The sequence below is a fragment of the Glycine max genome, chromosome 18, assembly GCF_000004515.6.
Source record: "Glycine max cultivar Williams 82 chromosome 18, Glycine_max_v4.0, whole genome shotgun sequence".
Lineage (NCBI taxonomy): Eukaryota > Viridiplantae > Streptophyta > Magnoliopsida > Fabales > Fabaceae > Glycine > Glycine max.
Window position 1 is genome coordinate 54,408,621 of NC_038254.2, and position 25,149 is coordinate 54,433,769.

The 25,149-nt window shown below is 34.1% G+C and overlaps 1 protein-coding gene across 3 annotated transcripts; it reads left to right on the plus strand.

The window, feature by feature from the left end:
• Positions 1 to 3: 3 nt before the first annotated feature.
• Positions 4 to 23,878, plus strand: LOC100776866 (inositol hexakisphosphate and diphosphoinositol-pentakisphosphate kinase VIP2). Of its 3 annotated transcripts, none has more exons than XM_006602834.4 (30): positions 4 to 438; positions 574 to 633; positions 1,033 to 1,079; positions 1,888 to 1,971; positions 3,203 to 3,266; positions 4,480 to 4,633; positions 5,173 to 5,243; positions 6,051 to 6,155; positions 6,313 to 6,405; positions 8,252 to 8,326; positions 8,581 to 8,666; positions 8,832 to 9,038; positions 9,113 to 9,212; positions 9,322 to 9,392; positions 11,160 to 11,238; positions 12,543 to 12,701; positions 12,841 to 12,883; positions 14,227 to 14,309; positions 14,501 to 14,563; positions 14,648 to 14,722; positions 15,906 to 16,031; positions 17,100 to 17,341; positions 17,899 to 17,943; positions 18,939 to 19,005; positions 19,530 to 19,601; positions 20,648 to 20,901; positions 20,976 to 21,033; positions 21,697 to 21,864; positions 22,638 to 22,712; positions 22,998 to 23,878. In XM_006602834.4, exons 1-30 carry the CDS (start codon positions 343 to 345, stop codon positions 23,253 to 23,255), a joined length of 3,180 nt encoding a protein of 1,059 aa, XP_006602897.1. In that variant the 5' UTR covers positions 4 to 342; the 3' UTR covers positions 23,256 to 23,878. The 3 variants fall into 3 exon arrangements, with proteins under 3 accessions (XP_006602897.1, XP_003552506.1, XP_025982707.1); XM_003552458.5 differs by having other exon boundaries at positions 4 to 420; XM_026126922.2 differs by lacking the exons at positions 4 to 438; positions 574 to 633; positions 1,033 to 1,079; ... (1 more) ...; positions 3,203 to 3,266; positions 4,480 to 4,633 and having other exon boundaries at positions 5,198 to 5,243; positions 6,062 to 6,155; positions 22,998 to 23,453.
• Positions 23,879 to 25,149: the final 1,271 nt, after the last annotated feature.

Genomic DNA, 25,149 nt, shown 5'->3' on the forward strand with positions numbered 1-25,149 from the left:
CGAAACCAAACATTGAAAGTGGCCTATACAGTGCAATTCAGCTAATTACTCTCGTCTATCCTTTCCCTGGTTTACTCCGTGAACTCGTGAGTTGTGTGCTACTACTACTGTGCTTGCCTTGTGACTCGCCTTTCCACTATAAATACGAATCCAAGTCGGCGGCATCAACTTCCGTCATTTTTCTTCTTTGCTTCGTTTCTGCATTCTGTAGATTTTTTCTGCTCCGCATTTATCTCTCGCAGCGCGCTTTGGAGCTTTGCCTTAGGAATTCCGTGCTCGTGAGTGAGTTCTAGCGCTGTGGATCGCTGAGAGTTTCGTCTTCGAAGAGTTTCCGTGTTCGCGATGGCGGAGGACAAGGACGAGGAAGGAGTTTTCGCGGCGCAGAAGATAACGATTGGAGTATGCGTCATGGAAAAGAAGGTGAAATGTGGCTACGAGGTTCTTCTCTTTTTTTTTTTACGCCGGATCCTGTGTTTTTCTTCGCGTGCTGGTTCTGCTTTCTTCGCGAAAGCAGAGAGACTTGCAACGAGCTTCGTGAACGCGTTGATTCAGTGGCTCTGTTTTGTATTGCAGCTTTTTTCGGCGCCTATGGAGCAGATTCTTCAGAGGTTGCAAGCGTTTGGTGAATTTGAGGTAGGCGAGTGTTCAATATTTTTATTTCGACGTTCTGGTTATGTCGTAATTGATTTTGACTTAGCTTGTTCATGAATCCACTGGTGATAACACTGTTCGTATTCTTTCTTTTTGTAATACTAATACGTTATAATATTATGAACTCGATGCTATGGTTATTTTTTTCCTGTTATTTTTTATTTTTGAGAAATGCTATTTGTACAGAAAATTGAATAAAAAAAATCGAGAATAGGAGAGCTATATGATCTAAGTAATGATGTGACAGAGATGAAAAGAAAAAAAAAGTAGTATAAATTGTTGAATGTTGATTTTTTATATTTTTGTTGTGCAGTAACAGAGATGGTCGTTATAGTTGTGCTTTTTGCAATTTTTCTCACATGTACGTTGTATTGTACGCAGGTCGTACATTTTGGTGACAAGGTCATCCTTGAAGAACCAATTGAGAGGTATACTTAATTGATATCAGTTTTTGTTTTTAGTTCTTTTCATTGACCAGTGGATTGAAGTGATGTACTGTTCTCAAGCTCTATCAATAGACAGGAATTGGTTATTGTCATGTTTTAGGACATTTTGCATGCACCCTGGCATGATGTCTTGGTTGCTTTAAGTAAAAAAATTATTTAAATGTCATGTGAGCAGAAGTTAAAATTCCAAATTGAAGGATTTTTCCTGGGTTTTTAATTTGCCACTGGTAGTAGTCATTTTTAGCTGATCGGAAGAGTCTTCAACAGTTTGTTCGGATGGACATAAAATAAGAAAATGGTAATGATGTTGAGAATCATTCCTTTGTTCTGCATGTTTACCTTATGGAAGTAGATAGATTGACATATGTATATTTGATAGTACAGTGGAAAGGAAAGAAAAGGAAATGAAAAGGGATTATAGAAATTAGCATTTAATGTAATTTTTCATTAAATTCATTTTTATCTTCTGTGGATAAAGTTTGATGTTCATATAAATTCTTTGGATACTTCACTTTATTGTCTGCCCATTTTTGGAGGGAATATAGATCACAACAAAAATCCATTCCTGGGGAACACTTTATTCCCTCACGATGCTTTTGTTCTTCTATCATAATGCATCCAAACAAGGGACCAAACAATTTTTTCCCCATTATTTTCCAAATGTTTGTTGGATGAATAATATTTGCATTTGAGACTCGTAAGCTATGGCTGAAATATTTCTTGCTTCAACATTTTAGGTGTTTAGAGTTGCACTGTTGGCATACTAAATTTATATATTATGTTATTTCAGCTGGCCAGTGTGCGATTGTTTGATTGCTTTTCATTCCTCCGGATATCCCATGGAAAAGGCTGAAGCATATGCTGCTTTAAGAAAGTAAGCTTGTTTATATACCTACTATATTTGATCTGTATGTCATATAAATTATATAAATAATCAAAACCCTAGTAGTCTATTCTTATCAAAATTTTGGGTGACGCTACTATAATATGTTCTGGAAATATTGTTGGAGCCATGGTCAGTTACACCTAGGATGGGAAAATGCTGATGTAATACGAGAATAATTGTATGCTAGCTTCTTGACATTCATCTTCTAAAAGAAACCAATGTAACAAATTTCGTATGAATATTACATGGTATAAAAGTGGTACAACAAATCTTGCATATGATGAAAAGGTTTATTCTCTGTAGTCTGTTCATCTTGGAGCAGTTTCTCTTGATACACTTTTGTGTTTTTGGCAAGAATAAGGAGGCTATTATTTTATAAATTATAACAGTGTACAGTTTATGCTATTCTCTGCTGTAATTGGTTGCAGAGAATATCCCTTTTCTCAGTGGTACCTCTTTTGCTGCACAATTTTTATGAGATAGGATTCATTTTTTGGCTTCTTGTTCATGCTTCGGTCTTGCAATAAGCAAAGTCCTAATACTTATGTTCAGTGTGCTGAACTTCTTTGCTGCATTTTCTATTTTGGCCCTCTGTTCCTTTCCATTTTCCCTTATCCCTCTCTCTAGTGTGGTTTGCTATGAGAAGTGTGAATGTTAGACCTCCTGCAATTCGTGAAGTGCATGAAAGGAGGAATAGGGTAGAGAGGATAGTAAGTGACTAAATCTTAAGATGGCGAGCATAATTTAAGGTACAGAATGGAGATTTAGGCTGTAACAACCTTGTCTATGTGGCAAGGGTGGTGGGAAGTAAAGGAGTAACTGCTAGGAGAAAGCCATCAGGGAGAGTGGAGTGGAGAAGGGCATCGGGTGATTGATATATATCTTGTAACTTCAGTTGTTAGTTTGATGCATAATTTTCTGGAGTGTGCAATGTGTGTTTTGAGATTAGAGATTTTGTGTGGAGTGGTTAGTCCTTGTAATTTCATTTATCATAGCAGATTTTCTCTCTATTTTGTATGTGGAGATAGGCCTACAGTGTTTGATTGAAATTCTCTATATATTTCTCTTTTCCTTGTCCTCTATTCATGTCTGGTTATAACATTTCTTCACATTGTGCTTTTTTTCAATTGTGTTATGTTGTTATTTTATTTAATATAGTTTTCTTTCAGTTATTGGGTGAGAATGTTTATTGATCTAAATTCTGTGCACTGTGGTCCAGGCCCTTTCTAGTAAATGAACTGGAGCCACAACACCTTCTTCATGATCGAAGAAAAGTGTATGAGGTAGGGGGGTGTCTATTGCTTTTTTCTTTCTTTTGGCTATGTTCTAACTGCTTTGTTTTCAGATTTCATGACATTTCACCTTGTTTGCATTAAGCTATTTTAGATTTCCATTTAAGAAATAAGTATATTGAAGCTTTCATTTTGTTGAAGCCTTGAATGCTTTTGTAATACACTCCCTCTGGACTCATATATAAGAAAAAAAGTGGTCTTCTATGTTGGACTTAAATATAAACAAATCTAACTAATTTTGTCCTATTTAATGCTATCATTCCTAAAATACCCTTCATTTAATTCTAATTCTATTTTCAGTGACTCCTTTTTATTCATGATAGCAAGTTACAATGAAGGACATTTTAGAAATAACCTTATTTTTTACTTGAGATTAGGAAAATTAAATGATGTCAACTAACTTTCTTAATTAGTATGAAATTAGTTATTTTTGCTTATATGTGAGTCCAGACTTAGAGCTGAATAAAAAAAAAAAAACTATCGTAGAGCCTTTATGACTTGCTATGTTTGGATTGACGAAAAGAGATGGGATGAAAATGAAGTGGGATGTGGATTAAAATGGAATGGAATAGAATGGAACATAATGGAACAAAACATCCATTCCATTGTTTAGATATGTTATGATTGAATAAAATTCCCATTCGATCTCATTCCTCCCAAATTTGGGGAAAATAAAAAAGAAGGTAAACAATGGAATGGGTTCCTCTAATTTCCATCATATTTTATCATCATTTTAGCAATCCAAACAATTGAACCTAACACCATTATATTTCATTCCCTTCCATTCCACCCTCTTCCACCAATCCAAACATAGGAGTCTAATCCTTGCAAGATTTGAATTTCAGAAGGTAAAATAGGCTTGTGTGTTGTGCCTTTATGAAATTGGTCATAGACAATAGATTAGACCTATTTTTGACATTTTTTACGGCCTGACTAGCTCCTGTTCATCAGAAATCTTTGTTATTTTTAGTTTAAAGCCAAACCCAGCCAGGAAATTTTTTCTAGTTGGCCTTAGAGTTAGCTTCAAGTGTTGTTTTTGTTTTGCGGTGCAGGGTGGCACATTTCCTCTCATCATTTAGAGTTTTACATATTATGTGTGTATATGGTTGGTGTGTTACTGTTTGGCATGTTACAGCCAAATGCTTTTTGCTATTTCTTTTCTGACATATAGTGGTTTTAATAATGTTCAATTTTTGGGTTTAAGTGTCTTGAAAAGTTTGGAATCCATGTTCCAAGATATGCCCTTGTAAATAGAGAAGTACCGTACCAACATTTGGATTACTTCATTGAGGAAGAAGATTTTGTTGAGGTTCATGGAATGCGTTTCTGGAAGCCATTTGTGGAGAAGCCTATTGATGGTGAGCCTATCTCTTTTATTTAGGACTAAAACTGTTTTGCAATTCCATGTTTCTTTCATGTCATGGTTGAATCCAATGTGTTGTGTGATCTGATAGTCTGCCTAGTAATACAACTGATTTATGCAATGGACATTGCATTGGGTTGCCTTAGCATGAGAATGGTATATGTATCTTTAAAAAGCTGATAGCATTGCATGTCTGAGGTATAGCTCCAAATACTGTACTGATAATTACCAATTAAGAAACTTCAGAAATTTGTGTGTTTTGCAGAGTTAAGTTATCTAACATACTTTTCCTTTTGTGCCATAAATTAAATGATAGAATTTATACCCTCAAATATGCCCATATCAAGAAATTGTTATTTGATTATATGAAGAATGCTGTTTTGATTGCATAATTACTATTGGTCTGTTTGTGAAAAGTAATAAAGCTTTTGATTTCTCCTCACAACCTCTTTTTTTTTTTTGTTTACTTGATATATAACTAATTGGAAATATATTTTCTTGGATGTGGTATAACCTTTATTTTATTTTGTGAAGGTGATAATCACAGTATAATGATATACTATCCCAGTTCAGCTGGTGGAGGTATGAAGGAATTATTTAGGAAGGTAAGCTTTAAGCTGACATGTCACTCTACCTAATTAGGCAGGTGTATTGTAGTACTGTTAACATTAAATAGTCTTAGAGCACATGATAAGTTAAAAAAGACAGAGTTACATGATCGTTTTCGGTCTTAGTTTCTTTCACAAAAAAAAGCAAAGAATTTCCAAAACCCATATGTATTCCATGGTCCATCCACGGAATGTGATTCAATTTTCCTTTTCCCATCATAGCCTGAGTAATTTTTAAAAAACGTAGTCATTATCCTTGCTACATTTAATTTGCTTTAGCCTCATGAGCAATTGAGGATGCTGCTGCTAAAATATTTACGAAAGCAACTCAAGTAGAGTTTTAACTTATATATCGTACACCCAGAGAAAATGACAATTTACCTTTCATTTATCACAAATAAAGCATTCATTTTGTTTTTAGTTACTATTTTTTGCAATTAAGTTACAAAAAAGAAATAAACTGGAATAATGCTCTCAATAGTCAATAATATATATTCATGTGGCATATGAAGTTGTTCTTGTTATTATTATTATAAAGAAGCATTTACATCATTATATCAACTTCAATCCTATTCCACATTGATCCATTATATCAAACAATGCTAGAAGGCTATTGAATTGGAATGACCATTACATTCCAACTCATTCCAGTTCATTTGTATTCCTTCTCTGAAATCAGTTTTCCATGTCTGAAAAGAAACATTGAACTTCTGGGATAGTTGATGTTATTATTTTTTTTCCCCGAGTCTTATGACTAAATATAATTAAGCATCTTGGTCTGCTTTGGGTATTTTATGATCTTAGGTTGGCAACAGGTCTAGTGAGTTCCATCCAGAGGTGAGAAGAGTGAGGCGTGAAGGGTCATATATTTACGAGGAGTTCATGCCAACTGGAGGGACAGATGTTAAGGTTTGACTATGAAGTTTATGTTGCTTTGTGTTTATTTTATTGTTTCTTTATTTTTTTAATTATATATTTGGGCTTTTTTTTTTCAGACACATGTGATGTTTCTACATAGTTTTTCACAATAGAAATTCTTTTCAAACATTTTGACATATGATTGTAGGTATATACAGTTGGCCCTGAATATGCTCATGCTGAGGCAAGGAAGTCTCCTGTGGTTGATGGTGTTGTGATGAGAAATCCTGATGGGAAGGAAGTGAGTACTAAGTAGCCTGACAGACATTATAGTCCCTTCTCCCATATATCAGTTTCAGTTTTTATCGTCTACGTTTTATCCTTGCTTCATTTTATTCTTGTATTTAACATTACTTGTGCATAGTTTTCCTAATAATTAGTGTCTATTTTTGTTGCTTAAAAAAGGATTCCTTTCAGGTTTCCTCATTGTAAAAGAGTAATTCTTTATTTTTAATCAACAAAAAATATTGTTTTATTTTCTAAGATATTGATAACATCAATTATTTTCCTTTTTTTATAATTGCTAAAGTGAATGTGTATGCATACACTATAAAATAAACTGCTATAACAAACAACTATTCAACCAAAAATGCTACGCTCATGTCAAAAACTAATATTGTCAAACACACTAGTTAAAAGTAACTAAAGTAATATTCATCAATTCTACCAGGACTCAAGTCATTCCTCATAAAGTTTGAATGAAATGAAATTGTTATATTTCCAATTATTTATTTATTTTTTGAACTATGAATGGAAGAAACTATGGGGGTGGTTCATGGAATGTTTTAGTATTCCTAGAAAATATTATATCATTGTCATATTTGAATCAACCTTTGGAAACTTACAATAATTTATCATATTCCTAGGAATGAAATAATCCTATGTTTTGGCTAAAATATTCATGTAACTGACGTGTGCCTTCATTCATCTCAGAATGTAAAAAGACATCATTTACTATCCCCACCACTTATGTTCCTACTCTTGCACTACCACCACCACTGTTACACCTCTGCTGCCACCGTCATTTCCTTGCCCCCATGACTGCCTAAATAACATTTTCAAGCCTAGACACTAATGTAGAATAGGAAGAAATCACTTAATAACTCTGACTGAAGTTATATTAATAAAAATAATGAGTTACTAAAGCTAATAACCTTATATTATAATAGTAATAATTTGTTAAGGTTATGAAATAACGAAATTGGTCTCTAGATATAAACTAAACTGAAATAACTGAGATGATATGGTTTTTAATCTTTGCATAATGCTTGTGCATCCTGCATTAGATATAATTAAATCGAGAACACTAAAAAAACAGTTTGTTCCTCCTTAAATTTCTTAATCTGATAGAGATAATCTGAATGGAGAGTCTTGCATTTCAGAGAAATAGAGGATATGGTTTTGAGAATAGGAAAAGTAATTAGATTGATTAACTGATAGGATACATGTATTTATAGGAAGAGATTACAGTGGTTCAGTTGTAACTGAATCCTAACTGTGCTAAGTAATTGAGGCTATAACTATAAAATGCATTTGGGGTGTGACTAATGCTCTGCACTCATTCTGATACTCTAACTGAGAGTTATGGATTTAGATATTTGATGTATTTGCTTAACCTTTAGGCTTACTTTCAAAAGAAGAACTATCTTTCCTATTTTCTTTTACTTTTCTTTGATGTTTCTATTTAGAACTCCTTTTAAGTAACCACTAGTATAAATCGTGTTCTTGAGTTGGTAGCTTGGAGTATTGTATACTCCTTGGAATTGTTTGTTGGCTATTCTGTCACAGCTCTCTTCAGCTAGTGTGTCTCCTTGCATGTTTTTTCATTGCACCACAAGCTTACATTAGAGCTTTCATAAATAGTAGCAACCTCTTTTTGGTTGCCTAAACAGTTTGCTTTTGTCGGTTTTACTGTTTTAGTTAATCCTTCTTTATTTGTGTGAGCATTCAATGTTTGTCTGAATTATAGATTGTAGGTGGATTTGAGAAGAAACAAATATTTAATATTCAAAAGCAGGCTGGAGTTGCTGGCTGGTGTGCAACAATAATTTTTCTTGTTGAAAAATGTCTACAATTTCATTTGGCAGGTTAGGTATCCAGTCCTCCTGACTCCTGCTGAGAAAGAAATGGCAAGAGAAGTTTGCATTGCATTCAGGCAAGCGGTATGTTTGTGAATGTGGGAACACAATACTGCATGGCATTTGAAGATGTATTCTTTTGGTCATGACTTATGAGTGACTGTGTTTTGAAAATTTGTTGGAAATATCTGGCTCCTAGTTTGTAATTTCAACTTCACATGCATGTGACACACTTTTTGAGGATGAGGTTTTAAAAATGGTTTGTCTCAGTGAAGAAAAGAAAATAATTTTAAGTCTTCTCTTCTTCTCTTACTATAGGTCATTCTTGTTGCTTGCAGGTTTGTGGGTTTGATCTCTTGAGATGCGAGGGACGATCCTATGTTTGTGACGTGAATGGATGGAGCTTTGTTAAAAATTCACACAAGTAATATTTTGTGATTTATTGTTTTGGCACTGTTATATGGTTCAAAATGCATCAATAGTTATTCACTCTGCTTGTATCTATAATTGGAAAAGCTTATTTACAACTCTTTTTGCATAATATCTTTATGGTGAAATTTTCATCATTTCTCGTTTGCTACTTCTGAAGGTATTATGATGATGCTGCCTGTGTGCTGCGAAAGATGTTCTTAGATGCAAAAGCACCTCATCTTTCTTCAGCAATTCCACCAACTTTACCATGGAAAGTAAATGAACCGGTCCAACCTTCTGAGGGACTCACTCGTCAGGGTAGTGGTATTATTGGCACTTTTGGACAATCTGAGGAACTACGTTGTGTAATTGCTGTTATTCGTCAGTATGTTCTTTTCCCTTTTTAACTTAAATTAGTTAAGCATCTTGTTCTTGCCATTTACTCTCTTGTTTCGGCAGTGGTGATAGAACTCCCAAACAGAAGGTGAAGCTAAAAGTTACTGAGGAAAAGCTGCTAAACCTAATGTTGAAATACAATGGAGGCCGACCTAGAGCTGAGGTGATATTATTTTCTAGTGTTTGTGTAATATTTGTCTACTTTTATTTGATCTTCTGGATTTTTTTTTTTTTTACCTCTTTTGCTTGATTTAATGATCTTTTGTTTGCAGACAAAACTTAAAAGTGCTGTTCAACTTCAAGATTTGTTAGATGCCACACGAATGCTAGTTCCTCGTACCAGGTATTTCACCCTGCACAAGCTTCAATATGTAATACACATTAGCATCACATGCAACTCAATTTCAATTTCACACCAAGGATTAATCAAATTTTGGATGTGTGGCTGGTCTGGTACAGTCGGTTTTCTTCTCAATATTACTTTTGATTGAACCAGGAGATGGCTTTTGCATTTTCCTATATTCACATGATTATTATTTGCACATTTTGAATGTATGTTTGCCATTTCTGTTGGCAAGTAATTTTATGGTTTCTGATCAGTATATTTTAATTATGGCTCAAATATGTTTTTCACACCTGGAAAATAGACGGTTTTCAAATTACTATCTCAAATTCATTTTTTGTCAACTAACTACTTGAATTTTTTTTTTGTTTCAACGGAGTACTTGCCGTTAGTGCCATTCTGTTAAGTGATGACGCGGTAGACGGAGTGCCATGTCATCAAGCCTATTCATTGACACGTCATCGCCACATCATTCCCATGTCATCTCCTTATTCCCCTTAGATCTTCTCAAGCTTCTTGCCCTTCACCACTGGATTCGCCTTCGCAATCTGCTCCCTCCCCATTTTCTTGAAGTCAAACTCGCATGCGTGCTTCTTTGGGTAACGATGGGTCTGCAAAGCATCATCCCGCAGCGACACTTGAACCCCATAAGCCTTACGCGCATCTGCACGTCATGCACTGGTTCGGCTGCAGCGCCTTAACCTTCTCCGCCACGTGTGGCGCATCAAGAACCACCTTTGAAGCCAGATCTGCTGCCGGAGTGGAAAAAGACAATGACTGAGAAATCACTGCCAAAGGCGGTAGCGGAACGAGAAACTGATTCAAAACCATCTTCGCGTTGGAAGATTGCTGCTCCTTGAGCTGGAAATTGCAGTAGCACTTTGAGCACATATTCTGCGTGGTAGGGCTGCCAAAGAAACTGCAATTGTTGGCATAGAAGCACGGTGCTTGACATCTGTGTTCTTCTGCCATTTTTTTTCTCGATACCTGAAAAACGAGATCCGAACCGATCCACCGATGAGATCACAAATTTCAATTTTCGAAACCCTAAAATAAACGCAGAGAAAAAAGAAAGAAAGATTATTATTATTACCGTTAGGGAGAAGGATGAAAGATGATTATTAGGGTTATGGAAATGGAAAATCAAGGGAGAAATGAAATAAAGGGGGAAAGGGAGAGGTCAGTGGTTATAAGGGAAAGAAAAGAAAGGGAAGGAATCTAGAATTTGAAGGAAAGTCCCAAAGAAAAGAACCTGCACACGCACAAAATACACCAATGAAACAAAAATTCCAGATATGCTTTCTTCTTCTCTCTATCTAACTTTTTTCTTCATGGGTTTCTATTCGTTTGTGTTTTGTAACCAAACAGAGCACAACGCAATAGTTTCTTTATGGCTTGCGGCGGTAGGAGGACATGGTTTTTGTTGTGGTGGCTGTGGTAGTCGACGGCGTGGTTGGCAGTGGTGGTGCAATGGTGGTGGTTCCATTGGAGAAGGGGAAGAAGGAGATGACATGACAATAATGTGTTAGAGAGTAGGCTTGATGACGTAACACTCCATCTGTCACGCCATCATTTAACAGAATGAGACTAACTGCAGTTATTATTTTGAAATATAAAATTTTTTCAAGTACTTAGTTGACAAAAAATGAATTTTAGGTAGTAATTTGAAAATGACCTATTTTCCAGATATGAAAAACATATTTAAACCTTTTATTATTCATGTTATGTAAGGGTTTTGAAATAACTATAGCTGTATATATTATGTAGACCAGATCGAGAAAGTGATAGTGAGGCTGAAGTCGAGCACACTGAAAAGCTCCGTCAAGTTAAAGCTGTCCTTGAAGAGGTTTTTAATTTCAACTTTGTTCATTATATGATAATAGCAAGTTTGTAGAGTATTAACCTGATGGTAACTGAAACTTGAAATTTACATTTCTGTGGACTGTGAAGCTGTTGATTTGTATCCCTTTGGTTGGTTTTGCTTTATGGAGATTTTGACTGTACTTTCAATTCTATGGTAACGGTCAGATACAACTTTACTAGAAATAACTTAACCTCAAGACATTTCGGTGTACCAATGTTTCTCAGGAAAAAAAACTAGGAAACATTATCACTAACTCTTCTCAGGAATAAACAAGAACACATTATTTTCTTTTCTTATATTCTCAAGGCATATTACATATGTAACCATTCATGAGTTTTTACCTGACAACTTAAGCTTTTGGGAGAGTTGGGAGCTTCCTTAATGGAGCAGTCAGAACTTTAATTATTGTTGCTCTCATTCTTGTAAATCTTATCCATGCTTCAACTCCAAAGCACTCTTGCATGAGGGAGTGATAAGAGACGTTATTATTAAGCTGTAAGGTATCTTCCAGGAATATGGATGGTGTAATAATATGTCTTGGCCATCCATTCCCTCTTGAGGTAGCTTTTGGGATTGACCTCAGCTTTATCTATTTCTAGCATAGTATAGAATTTAGCTTATTCTCAACTCTGCTAACTTAATGTTTTAGATGTCTAGTCCTAGGTGTGATGTGTGTCTTAAGACGTCCTATGTTGGCTAGGAATATGGCTAAAGTACTCCTTAGAAGACTTGGGTGATGCTGCCTGGAGATAGTATTTAGAGTTCAAATATGCTCAATTCACTTATAATTTATAATGGTAATAAAACCATTCATATGCTTACAGCCCTTTATAAGTTTTTGGAGAGTTTGTTCTTGATTTGGTCATGTGAGAAGACCAACCAAAGCCCCATTAGGAAGAGTTGATCAGATGGATGATAAAACTCAATAGAAGTTGAGGAAGACCAAGAAACAAGTGAAACCATTAGAAAGGAATGGTAGTTTTTTATAGTACATAATGGCAGTTTTAAATCCTGTAGCTGACCCGTCTTATGGGAAAGGCTTTTGTTGTTTTTGTTATGTTTTTATCTAGATAAAAGAAAATAGGTACTGTGTTGCACTTAATACAGAAACTTTTCTATTAGCTGTGACGTGCCACCCATATTGCTTGCGAAAGAGGAAGACAATGCTCCTGCATGACTTTTAAAACCTGAATAACAGCAGCTTTGAATTTTTATTTTTCATAATTTTAATCAAAAAGTCTTGAGTTGTTTCATGTACTTCTTTGTTTTCTTTTATTCAATATCAGGGCGGGCATTTCTCTGGCATATATAGAAAGGTTCAATTAAAGCCACTAAAGTGGATCAAAGTGGCCAAAAGCAACGGTGAAGGTGAAGAAGAACGACCTGTTCAAGCTCTGATGGTTCTTAAATATGGGGGCGTTCTTACACATGCTGGCAGAAAGCAGGTTCAGATTGATAAACACATCAAAGAATGTTTCTGCTCAGTTTGAGTTTTATTGTATTGCTGTTTTTGAGGAGAGTAAATATAAGATTTTTATTTATGATTGTCTTTCCAGTTGTATTAATTATTTTTATTTTTTGTAGGCTGAAGAACTAGGAAGATATTTCCGCAATAATATGTATCCAGGTAACTCAAGTAGATTTTCAGTCAGCAATGTATTCTGAAGTTTAAATTAAAGACACTGAGGCATGTTACGGCAGACTTTTTTCTGGCAGTGACTGCAGAAGTAGTACCACAGTTTTTCTACTTTGATATCATATATTTAGATTATTGAGATTCTTCTTTCAAGTAGGAATGGTGGTTGCCTAATTGTGTGCTTAAGATATATAAAACTACCTACAGGTCTGTGTATACTTGCTTAAGCTTTTCATAGATTTGATACTAATGATTTGTATATTTTTGGTTTCATTTTCAATGTGTTGAAAAGGAGTTTTAGTTTCATTGTAATTTAAGCATAACAAATTTTCATTTACTAATAAGAATAGTTGTGTTAGAACAAACAGTTTGGATGGACAGTCTTGCTAGCTCAAGTTCAGGTATTGGGATGTAAAACTCTCATGTTAACTGATTGTGCTAGAGAGTTCTTACAGTTTTTCCATTAAAATATTTTCTTAAATAAATGTACTTACTTTCCAATGATATTATAAACCTGCTATGGATCTAATTGTCAAGAATTTTATATTTATGAACATATTATTGCAGAGTTATATTCATAAGACCACTGTATGTTGTTCACATGTTCCATCACTCTCTACTGGAGTAAATAATTCTATGACTTTACTCTAGTGTTACTTTTGGCATTAGGATATTGTAAATATCCTAGATATTTTAGGATATGAAAACATATTTTTGTATCCTGACATTTACTTTTTTATATTTCTTTATTTCCCTATTCAGGCCTAGTTGTTCATCCTATAAAAGGGAGATTAGAGCTTGCTTCAAACTATTCTGAATATATCGAAGTTCCTTTTCTTTCAATTTATATGCTACCAGTTGTTTTTTTTTTTTATTTGAGATTCCTCTTTAACCATAAAGTTCAATTTGGTGTCCAGATGTGCTGCGTTATACTTAAGAAAAATGTAACAGAAAAGATACTATACACTGTAAATTTAAATGTTTTAAAAGGTTTTTAACATGCTTTAGTCCTTCTTACAGAGTTAAAAATCAGTTTTTAGCTGTTTGAAATTTGAAATGTTTTCCTTGAATTTGAAACCGATTGTTTTATGTATTTCAAATGATTTCTCTGATTTGAACCAATTTGGGGAAAAAAAAAGAAGAAGAAAAGGCAGTATCCATACAAGTTGTACAGTTTGTGAATGTGTGTTTACATCATGCTGTTATGCTTAAAAAGTGAAGTATTAGTCAGCATGGTATGTTTCAATTATGATTTTTCATTGTTCTTGTAATATAGACATGACAAACAGATTGTACCATGCATGACATGCAAATTAAATTCTTAAATGTTGAAGGAGAAGGTACAGGGCTGCTTCGCCTCCATAGCACATACCGCCATGATCTTAAGATATACAGCTCTGATGAGGGTCGTGTGCAGGTATGGGCTATGTTACACTAACCTTCCTGCAATCAAAAGGAATCCTTGACTTCCTGAGTGGTTTTGAAAGCAGTTGTTCTCCTTGTTATCTAATTATTTATGTCTAATATTGAGATTATGTTGCTAACCTGGATAATCTGTCAAAAATAATATCATTTATGAAGAATTTTATATTTGATCTGTGTTAACAGATGTCTGCAGCTGCTTTTGCCAAAGGTCTTCTTGACCTTGAAGGGCAGCTCACACCAATCCTGGTTGGTTTTTAAATTTTTTCTAAAGAAAGTATTTAATCAGTTTTTTGTGTTGGATATATTTGACTAAAAGAATTGTAATGTTAGGTTTCACTTGTTAGTAAAGACTCCTCCATGTTGGATGGTCTTGACAATGCCAGTATTGAAATGGAAGAAGCCAAGGTTTGTAGTGTGTGTAGTGATTTTTGTTGTCCTTGTTCTATATTATAAGCATTGCAGTAGTGATGAAAAATTGAAAATGGGTTCTGTTCAATGTCAAAGACCAATTTTCCTAAAGGTTTGCGCAGTTGGATGAAGGCTCGTGAATGGTTTATTTTTTTTGAACCCCCTCATGGAAGGGTGCTTTTAGCTTGTTGTGTTTATCAGTGATGAAACCATTTGTGTGTCTTTGTCTAATAGCTTAACTTTTGGGATTGAGGAATGCTTGCAACACACTCTATAACATGCTTTTTAATACATTCTAATACAACAAAACCTTATCCTACTAGGTGAGTCAATCTACTACATGGATTACATGACACCATCTGGCTTGGTTAAAGACCAAAGTTTCATCAATATTATTTACCTTGAAATCCCTCTTGACCACTTCCTCCAATGTCTTTCTTGGTTTCCCTCTGCTCTTCACAGGATTAAAAACAATACAATCTACTCTTCTCAGTAGTGCCTCTTGGGGCCTTCTTTGTATATGTCTAAACTCTAAACCATCTTAATCGATTTTCTGTTATCTTTTCCTAAATTGGTGCTACACCAATCTCTCCTCATATATAATCATTTTGTATCTTGTCTTTTCTTGTGTGGTTACTCATCCATCTTAACATTCTCATTTCTGCCACTTTGATCTAAAGCTGAACAAGTTAGCTAGACATGTTGATCCATTATTTTCCCTTACATTTTGGTTAAATAGATTGGGGTTTCTAGCACCTTTGTAATGGAGCTCTTATGTGTATACTTGTAGAAATGCTCATTTCCTTTCCAATCACCTAACCATACATGGGAGTTGAAACGATCCCTTCCTATTTGCATTTCATTTGCTATAAAATATTATCAAAGCTTGAGTTATTAGGAGGCCTATGAATAATTTTATATATTGCTAGGATGCCCCCCATGCTAGAGCCTTTGGGATGGAAACATGGATAATGCATAGGCTCACTTGATTTTGTGGATAAATTTAAATTTGTATTGTGGAGAATGAGGGAAACAAGAATTGAATTCCTGAACCCTTGGTGATTGATACCCTGTGATTGTGTATTTCAAACTCATGCATTTCAAGTAAGGTTCAGGAAGTAATATAGGAATACTGCTATGCTTTTCAACTTATTTATAGTCTTGGTTGAATATTCTGCAGGCTCGGCTAAATGAAATCATAACTTCTAGTTCAAAGACAATCTATAACAATGGATCACCTGAATTTTCTTGGATGGTTGATGGTGCTGGACTGCCACCTAATGCGTCAGAATTGCTTCCCAAGTTGGTAATGTTTTTTGTAAATATAGCAATGCATGATTGTATCATAACCCCTTCTACCATGGCATAATTCTAGTATATAACTTTATTTTGGACTTGTACAGTAGATTCTACAATTTGTTGCCAGTAAATTAAAAATTGTCCACAAGAACTTATTGGTACATATTTTAGTAAAATAGTATACTCATTGTCAAAATATGCGGAGATGGTGTGGTAGATGAGTTAAGAATGTCATGAATAATTAAAACATAAATAGGAGGATGAAATTCATTAGAATGGTGTTGTTTCTTTTGGCTAAAGATGTGGGATTAGTGCTTATATTTTGTTCATTTAAAACATACTCACATGGAACTCCTTCAATATGAGAAGCAAAAATCAAATAGTGATATAGATTGATTTTTTATTGTTAAACTTAAAATGCACAATAGCGCTTATTAAGATATCTTCTAATTGCCGATCAAAAAAAAAAAAAAAGATATCTTCTAATCAAACAAGCTGGTAGGAAACTCAGACCCAAGGGAGCTCTAAAATGTGACAAAGCTGTCCAATCTAAAACAAAGCAAAGACTAAACTCAGACCCAAGGGGATGATCAAATGGGAGAACCTTTCCCCTGTTTAATCTCTTTTAAAATAAAAAATAGAACCTCCCCTAAGAAATCATGAGTAGGTCACTAAATATCATTAAATGTGATTTTGTTTCCCAAGTGTTTAATCTGTTTTCGTTTTTTGGTCATTTATGTGAACTTTTTAAGGTTAAAAGTATGTCAGAAAAAGTTGATTGAGTTGCAATTGTAAAATTTTGCTAAATTTCAAAATTGGTATGGTAGGCTTGTGTTCCTTTTCAGAGATCATGTTGAGCTTTCGTTTATGTTCATACTATCTCATCCTTATCTACTGGGAACCTGTTTGCCATTGTCTGAGCCCATTAATCTTGAAAGGATGGTGTTTTTGTCGGAAGTTATTTCTTCCTAAATCTTTCTAGATTTTCAATACTGATAGAACATGAAACTATTTGTGTGAAATGGTACTAAAACTATTTTTGTATCTCAACTTCCACTGCATATCTCGTGAATAGGTAAGTTTGATTAAGAAGGTTACTGAACAAGTAAGACTGCTAGCCACCGATGAAGATGAGAAACTTGCAGAAAAGAGCTTATATGATGTAATTCCTCCTTATGACCAAGCAAAAGCACTTGGGAAGACAAATATCGATGTTGATCGTATAGCTGCCGGATTACCTTGTGGTAGTGAAGGGTTTCTATTAATGTATGCTCGGTGGAAAAAGCTGGAAAGGGACCTGTATAACGAACGCAAGGAGTAAGCATTTACATTTATTTTTTTGTTTATTCTTGTTTTGTTTTATTGTATTTCCTTCTACATATTAGGAAACACAAATGTTACTTCAAATGCCATTGACACATGAAAAAAGGTTTTAGTTACACAAAACGTACATAACGAAAGGCTGCCACATAGGAATTTTTTAAAACTAGCTATTTGTGAAGTCAAAACTTATTGCGCCCCTGTAGTTTGCTCACTATTTGTATCTTTCCTTGATTTGTGGATGAACTCAGTTTTTGAATTCATATATGTATTATTTAATCATCTCATCTGAATTATTTTTCTTTTCTGTCCATTGTAATACAGTATGCTTTACTTTTACATTGTAGTTTGTAGCTTCATGAACAAGTAAAAAAATGCTTTTGGTTGTAAAAATATTTAACTTTACTTAATTAAAATGATTTTTAATTTTCCCTGGTTTTTAAAGTTAGATTTTTAATCATACACAAAATCATGAATCCCAAAGTTGCTCATGTATAGCTGTTGTGCTGGTGTAATGTATTGGCTGATGCACTGATGGTGTGTTACTTTCACAGGCGCTTTGACATCACCCAAATTCCTGATGTCTATGATTCATGCAAGTAAGTTATTTATTTCCTTGGGTTTTTATGATGACTTAGTAAGACTTTTCCAGATCTACAATATTTGTGCAATCATGGAGATTGATTAGATAACTTGTGAGAATTTCTCATTCTGAGTGAAATTGCCATAAAAATTTACTGTCATAATTGTAAGTTTCCAGGAGCTTGTTTGTAGGTTTCAAGGGAATGTTATGTAATGTTGACTGTTGAGTTTCCTGGTAGATCTATTAGTGCTATACTTTTACTTTATCTTTCCTGTTCACTCTTGGAAATTGTTTATATATCAAAAAACTAATATTTCAGCTCATTTGGCCTAAATGTAGCAAAAGTTTTGAAAAGATGAAACCAAGTAAGAAAGAAGGAATATGATTTCATGCTATAAATTTTAAAGATGAAGCTTTTACATTATCAAAGTTAAATTTTTAGTGTCACATTGTTAGGAAGAAACAACCAAGCAAAGCATGAGTAACTGGAAGAAAAGGTACTTATAGCTAGATATTAAGAGATCTCATAGCCTGACTTCCACTGAACTGTTCTGTTCGGCCAAGTTGTGTGAACTTCTTTTTTCTATAACCTTCTGGTTTTTTTGCCTATAAATTCTCAGCTTTGATTAATTATTAAATTCTTGACTGATTGTCTCTATTTTCTTAGTCTTCCTCGCCAATTTTACCCTACTGCCCATCTATTTTCTTCTTGTTTTCAATTGTCCCTCCATCCTGTTGTATGTGTGATGTGTCTCCAGAATATATGTAGATATTTGAGTTGTGACTACTGACTAGTCATTAAGCTTTGGGAAACCCACTACAGCTATAACTGTTTGATGAAAATTTGCATGTTGAGCTAGCTTCAGCCAAACCATTCAAACTCTTCTATGTTTCTGTGTGTATAATCTGCAACTTAATCAATATGAAGAAAAAATTGGCAGTTTCATTTAAATTATGTAGCTTTTTTTATTCCTTTTGTTTGAGATGTTAACATTTACTTTCACATTACAGATATGATCTCTTGCATAATGCCCATCTTAATCTAGAAGGATTGGATGAGCTTTTCAAGGTTGCTCAGGTATGAGAGTTCTGTTAGGGAAATTTGTGCTCAAATAGAACTACTTGAGCCTGTATAAGGCAGGCTGACCAGGCAGGATTTGAATCCACTTGATATACTTTTGAAATATAACTTTTGATGGTTCACTACTGTTAATGTTTGCATGCCACTTGGGGTTGTGTATAAATTTCATCTTCAATTTGTCGCATGCAAGTTTTTGGGCCTTTGAAGTTGTATCCTTGTAGCTGATATCACCTAGTGGGATAAGACTATTGTTGTTTTCTCTTGTACTTGTATCCTTGTTGAAAGAAAAACTTATTGCCAAGTCTGAGCCCCTTTTACTTAGCAAACCTTTTCCATAAAATTTTGAGTGATGTTTTGGCTTTACCATTTTGAAAGAAGCTTTGGATGTTAAAAAACTAAAAGAATCAAGTATTCCCTTGCAAAGATAAAACACCCACATACAATATTCCCGGGTATCATCACCTTGATCAATGTAGTTCAGTCTTTTTGGTTTCCTTATTGATATGCCTTCTTATTTGCAGGCACTTGCTGATGGTGTAATTCCAAATGAATATGGAATTAATCCGAAGCAGAAGCTAAAGATTGGCTCAAAGGTAAAAGTGTGTAAGGAATCTTGCAAATTGATACTAACAATTTTAAAACAGATTCCTTATAATGCATCTGTAATGAATAAGAACCTCTTCTTTGATTACAGGTGATATAATTTAACTTATAAAAAATATGAAATTTACTAGATGCCATGAAATGTGAATTGAATCTGAATAGAATAAAATAGATCGGTCTGCAGTAACTTTTGAAGGGAATGCATTGTTTGATACTTGGAATATGGATTGAATCAAAGTTGTTATAATTAAATGATATAATATTGATCATGGGGGAAAAAATAAGATTAGGTTTTTATTGAATACAGGAATCTAATTGAAAATTTTCAAATAGTTTAGGGACTAGGTTGCTATTATAATTATTCAGTAGGTCCTTGAACTATTTAAAAGTTTCAAATTAGGTTTGTTTACTTAACGGACCCCTAATGGAAATGTGGCCAAATAGCTAATTAAAAATAATTTATAAGTTTAGGGACCTACAAATTATTTAACTTAATTATTATTTTTTAAATTTTCACATCAATACATAAAATGGATTGCAAGACATGAAGGGAAGGGAAGGTTAGGGATGGCTGAAAACAAAATTGATTGTTAGGCAGGATACATTTAGTAAATAGTAAAAATTTTCAATTGTTATGGTATAAAATGAATGAGGTTTTGTTAAGAAAAATAAATTAAATCTCATTTCATGAAAGGAGTAACCATTCTTACCTCTGTAGGAATATGAGAATGCTTGTTTATGATAATTTCTGACTCTATACGGTGAGGTGCTTGTTTATGCTAACAAATATGAGAATGCCCATACAATCTAATAAAGCATGGAATAAAATCACTATTCGGTGTACCAAACATCATATAAGGGTAAGTAAGAAATGGGCACTTGATTTGAATGATAACTCTGAAACTGGATGCTAGGCTTGGTTAAGTCCAATTATAACTTTCTTGCAGTTGCTATTGCTCGATGAACAAGTATTACTTGTAAGTTGTATCACCGATTACATTGTTTTAATTTTAATTGTTTGTGTTATTGTGATTAGATTGCACGTCGATTATTGGGCAAAATTTTAATTGATCTGAGGAACACTCGCGAGGAAGCCATTAGTGTTGCTGAGTTAAAGAGTAACCAAGACCATGATTCATTCTCTGTGAAAACTGAAAAGGAAGATACAGAGGCCAAGTCAAAACTTCTCAACAAGAATGATGAAATAAGGAAATCCAGCACATTGAATGATATATCAATGGATCAAGAGGACGATGATGATAAAGAGACCAAATATCGTTTGGATCCAAAGTAAGTATTATGTCTTTGTTTTATTTTGTACATTCTCACTTGTATTCTAATACTTTTTTATCGTCCACCTCTAGGTATGCAAATGTAAAGTCGCCTGAACGCCATGTGCGAACACGCCTATACTTCACATCAGTAAGTGCTGTGTTAGATTGTGTTAATAACCTTGAACATAAATTTACTTTTAAACCCCTCACTACCTGTTGTGTTTCTGTGATTTTAAAATATTTCCGATCTGATTATTTAATCTCTGATAGGTTACTCATTAACTACTCTCATGAACTTCTTTAACCTGTTAAGTGATTAATTATTCCCAAACTTAGTATTTTACAGTGAGTGTCATTCTAGTGATTTTCCCAAAATCTTATCATCATGTTGGCTGGGGACTCTTGTTGGAGATTGGGATCCTTTTCATCTTGTTCTTTGCACTTTACGTCAAACTGGTTCTACAACTGGCTTGATCCAAAAAAAAAAGAAAATGGAAAGGGAAAAAAGTAAAAAAATAAAATCGATGTGAAAAAAATTCATATTATAGTGAAGGGGTTCCAGGGGGTAACAAAAATTGACAGTCAGACATTTTGGACTGGCTATTCTGGTCCAGTTGCTAGCATTATTTACTCTCTTGTTAAGTAGAATGGTTTTAATTAAGTTTTCTCGGCAGGAATCTACTTGATTGATGATATTTGGTTCACGTCGTATTTGTAACATAACAAGAATAAAACAAAGTCTTGTGGCAAGTAGCTTGGTTTTTAGTTTTATTTCCATACTTTTGTTTTAACCTATTATGTATGTTGACAGGAATCACATATCCATTCTCTCATGAATGTTCTTCGTTATTGTAATTGGGATGAATCTCTTCTAGATGAAGAGAGCCTCGTTTGCTATAATGCTCTAGAGCGCCTCTATAAAACAAAGGAGCTTGATTATATGAGCTACATTGTGCTGAGGATGTTTGAAAACACAGAGGTAGGTTATTTTTGGCCCTTTCCCAAGCATTGTTTATGATTTGTTACTGCATGTTTGCAACAACCTAGTCTTTACCACCAGTTTACATTTTCAATGTGGTGTTGATGGAATAAAATGTATCACCTAAATACTCAATATTATTTTTGTCCTTTTAATATTTTGTTTTTGGTAGGAAAAAAAGGTTTACTAGGAGGGAAGTCTATCCCATTCTCAGGCTAGGGCAAGCCACATGCCTTAGTGAGGGTTTATAGTGGTGTGATGTGTTGCTGATAGTTATTTTAAGCCTTTTAGGGACCTGGCTGGATGGCTGGATGGCTTGTACAGGTGTATCTTAAGGGTGAGGTGGTAAAGTGCCCCTATTCTCTTTAGGTGAACTCGGCCGTTCAGTTCTGGTGTACTGTATTTTGTGTTGAGTGGTATAGGAGTGATGAGTAAGTAGGACTATAGGAGAGAATCCACCACAAATTGAATAGCCTGAAGAATTCATGCTGGTTTAGTGTATCAGACTTCCTTTTGTGAGGCTGTTCAGAAGCTAGAGACCCCAACTAACTATGCCATGCCAGCAAGCAGTAACAGTAGTGAAAACTAACCAGGCTGTTGCAACTGACTGGCCTAACTAAAAGGAAGCTTAAGGCTGTGAGAACAGAGAAAGAGAGCTATCTCACAGAAGAACAGTTATGATATTTTGATGGGGCATAATTATCTGGAGTATGTGATGTGTAGTTTCTTTAGTATTTCTTTTATTGATTTTACTTTTGGCTTTCAAATTTCAGGTGGCCTTAGAAGATCCAAAAAGGTTCCGCATTGAGCTGACCTTTAGCCGTGGTGCTGATTTATCCCCCTTGCAGGTAAATGATATTTATTGTTCACTAATAAGCAATATAGAATAGGGGTTTGAATTCTATTTAATGTATCTGGTGTATGGTTTGAAAGTGAAATTCAACTCATTATCCATTAGGCATCAGGATACAAATGGTGAACTGGTTTCAAGCTTCCAATATGGGGCTTCTGTTTTTACATTACTCCTTTCATGCAAATTCCATTTATTGATATGATAAATTGTCAGTAAATACACTCATTTTATGTATTGAATTTCTTCGTTAGCTTATTTCTGTTTGTTGTATGATTTACAGAAAAATGATAGCGAGGCTGCTTCGTTGCATCAGGAGCACACACTGCCTATAATGGGTCCTGAAAGGCTACAAGAAATAGGATCATATCTCACATTGGAAAAAATGGAGATGATGATTCGTCCATTTGCCATGCCTGCAGAAGACTTCCCTCCACCAGCAACCCCTGCGGGATTCTCTGGCTATTTCTCAAAAAGCGTACTTGAGCGTCTAGTAAATCTTTGGCCTTTCCATAAGCATGGCAATTCAAATGGGAAATAGTTAACTTGTTCAATACTTTCTCCCTCTGCTTCAATGTTCCAACTTCGTGTTTCTTATTGTACATGGGAAAATTCTGATACAACCAAAGTGACCTTTGGCTCCTTTGGAATTTTTTTTCAAGCAAACTTCTTCCAGCCAAAAAAATGTTGGAACTTGTACAAAATAGCAGCTATTGTAGTTAAAGCAGACTATTGTCCATCTCTTTTCTATTATTATGCTTTATAAAAAAAACTAACAGGAATACTGGAAGTAAAAGGAGTTTGCATGAGGAAAATGATGTGTGAAACGGGTGATGGAGCAAAGACCTGAGAGCAACTGGGGTTGTTGGAAAATAGACAGACTTGGCTGGGAATTGGAAAACGTTTCTGCTGCTGGGAGGTAGTTGATAAATTTTCTCCAAATCAAAAGTAGTTGCCGCAATCAATGCTACAATAGTGACTGCGATTTCACGTTGCGTTGTCTGCTCTATCAAAACGTGACGCAATGCTATATGCATCAATGGTGCCATTTTTTTTTGGTCTACATCGATGGTACCATTTATTGTCATGATTAACTACTTTGGGTTGAATCATTAAATCGTGTATCAATATCTTTTATTGGTTGAATGATAGTTCTGGCTTTCATACACTCTGACGATATTATATCAAACGTAGTTCAGAGTCTCTTATTGCTATTCAATGGTAAACCTGCAATAAAAAGTACCGCTCTCAAGTGACATCTATTTACAAATATTTCGTTCAGCCACACGTGTCTTCATCCCAGCAAGACTCTTCACACATTTCTCACTTCCCTCAACTTCAACCTAATGTAATTAGTAAGATAATCAAGTGAGGAATAATTATAATCTTGATGAAGCCTTACGTGCCACCTTCGCCTAACCCCTCAGTGTTGCTGTGTTTGTGAATTGTGATCCCTAAATACGGGTTAAATACGGGTTTGCCCGTATTTTAGCTTAAATTTGAACATGCCTGTTTGGGAAAATGCTTGTAAATTATTTCGAACGTTAAATGGTCTTTTCACATGATTGTAGAAGTAGTTTTTGGAGTGATTCACGGATTACAAATTCAAGAGAATGTTTGGGTTTTAAAAATCTATTTCTGGTATTGGTTGCCTGAGTATGTTGTAATAGTTTAATACTATATTTTATTTTTATTCGTATAACGATCGGTGGGAAAATTATATTCTCATGCAAATACGAGAAGTTATTTTTAAATTTTTTATCCGAAAAATTAATTATAACTTGGATTGTTATATTTTTTATTTCAATTACTTTGAATTTTAAAATTATTTCTAGCAATACTAAAATATAACTAAACATGTTTTTGAATTTATTTAGAAATAACATTTTTAGTTATAATATTCTTCAAAATGTTATTCCCGAACTTCAATATTATTGTTTTAGTAATAACCTGAATTATAACATGATTTTTGGGTAAGACTTCAAGGTATTCTTACATGTAGACTTTGCTCCTTTTGGTAAAAAAAATCAATATTATACTAAAAAATAAATGTCTTAAGAAAATTCTATAGTAAGTTTTATTATAAACTTGTTTCTAATAGACTAGAAAATATATTGATACAATATTGAATTAATTTTAATTTGTATTTACTAAAATCAAAATCATTTCCTTCGGTGTCGATTTTGTAGCGCGGTTTAACATCGAGCAAGGTTTGGTGAAATCTAACCGATTATGAGCCAATTTGTTTAGATTTTTTTTGACAAAAAGTAATTCTTAAAATAGTAGAATTTTTTTAAGAAGAATAGGATTTACTTCTAACAAAACACAGAAACTCAATTTTTTAAAAAATAATTTAGAAAAACATTAAAAAAAGAAGAAAAATGTTTATTTTATTAAAAAAAAATACACTTTTAAAAATACCAGGTCTTATATGT

Coding starts and splice junctions, on each gene's coding strand:
- LOC100776866 (XM_006602834.4), top strand. CDS start 343: ATGGCGGAGGACAAGGACGAGGAAGGAGTTTTCGCGGCGCAGAAGATA. Junction 8,327..8,580: donor GCATTGCATTCAGGCAAGCG/GTATGTTTGTGA, acceptor TGTTGCTTGCAG/GTTTGTGGGTTTGATCTCTT. Junction 17,944..18,938: donor GATGTCTATGATTCATGCAA/GTAAGTTATTTA, acceptor TTCACATTACAG/ATATGATCTCTTGCATAATG.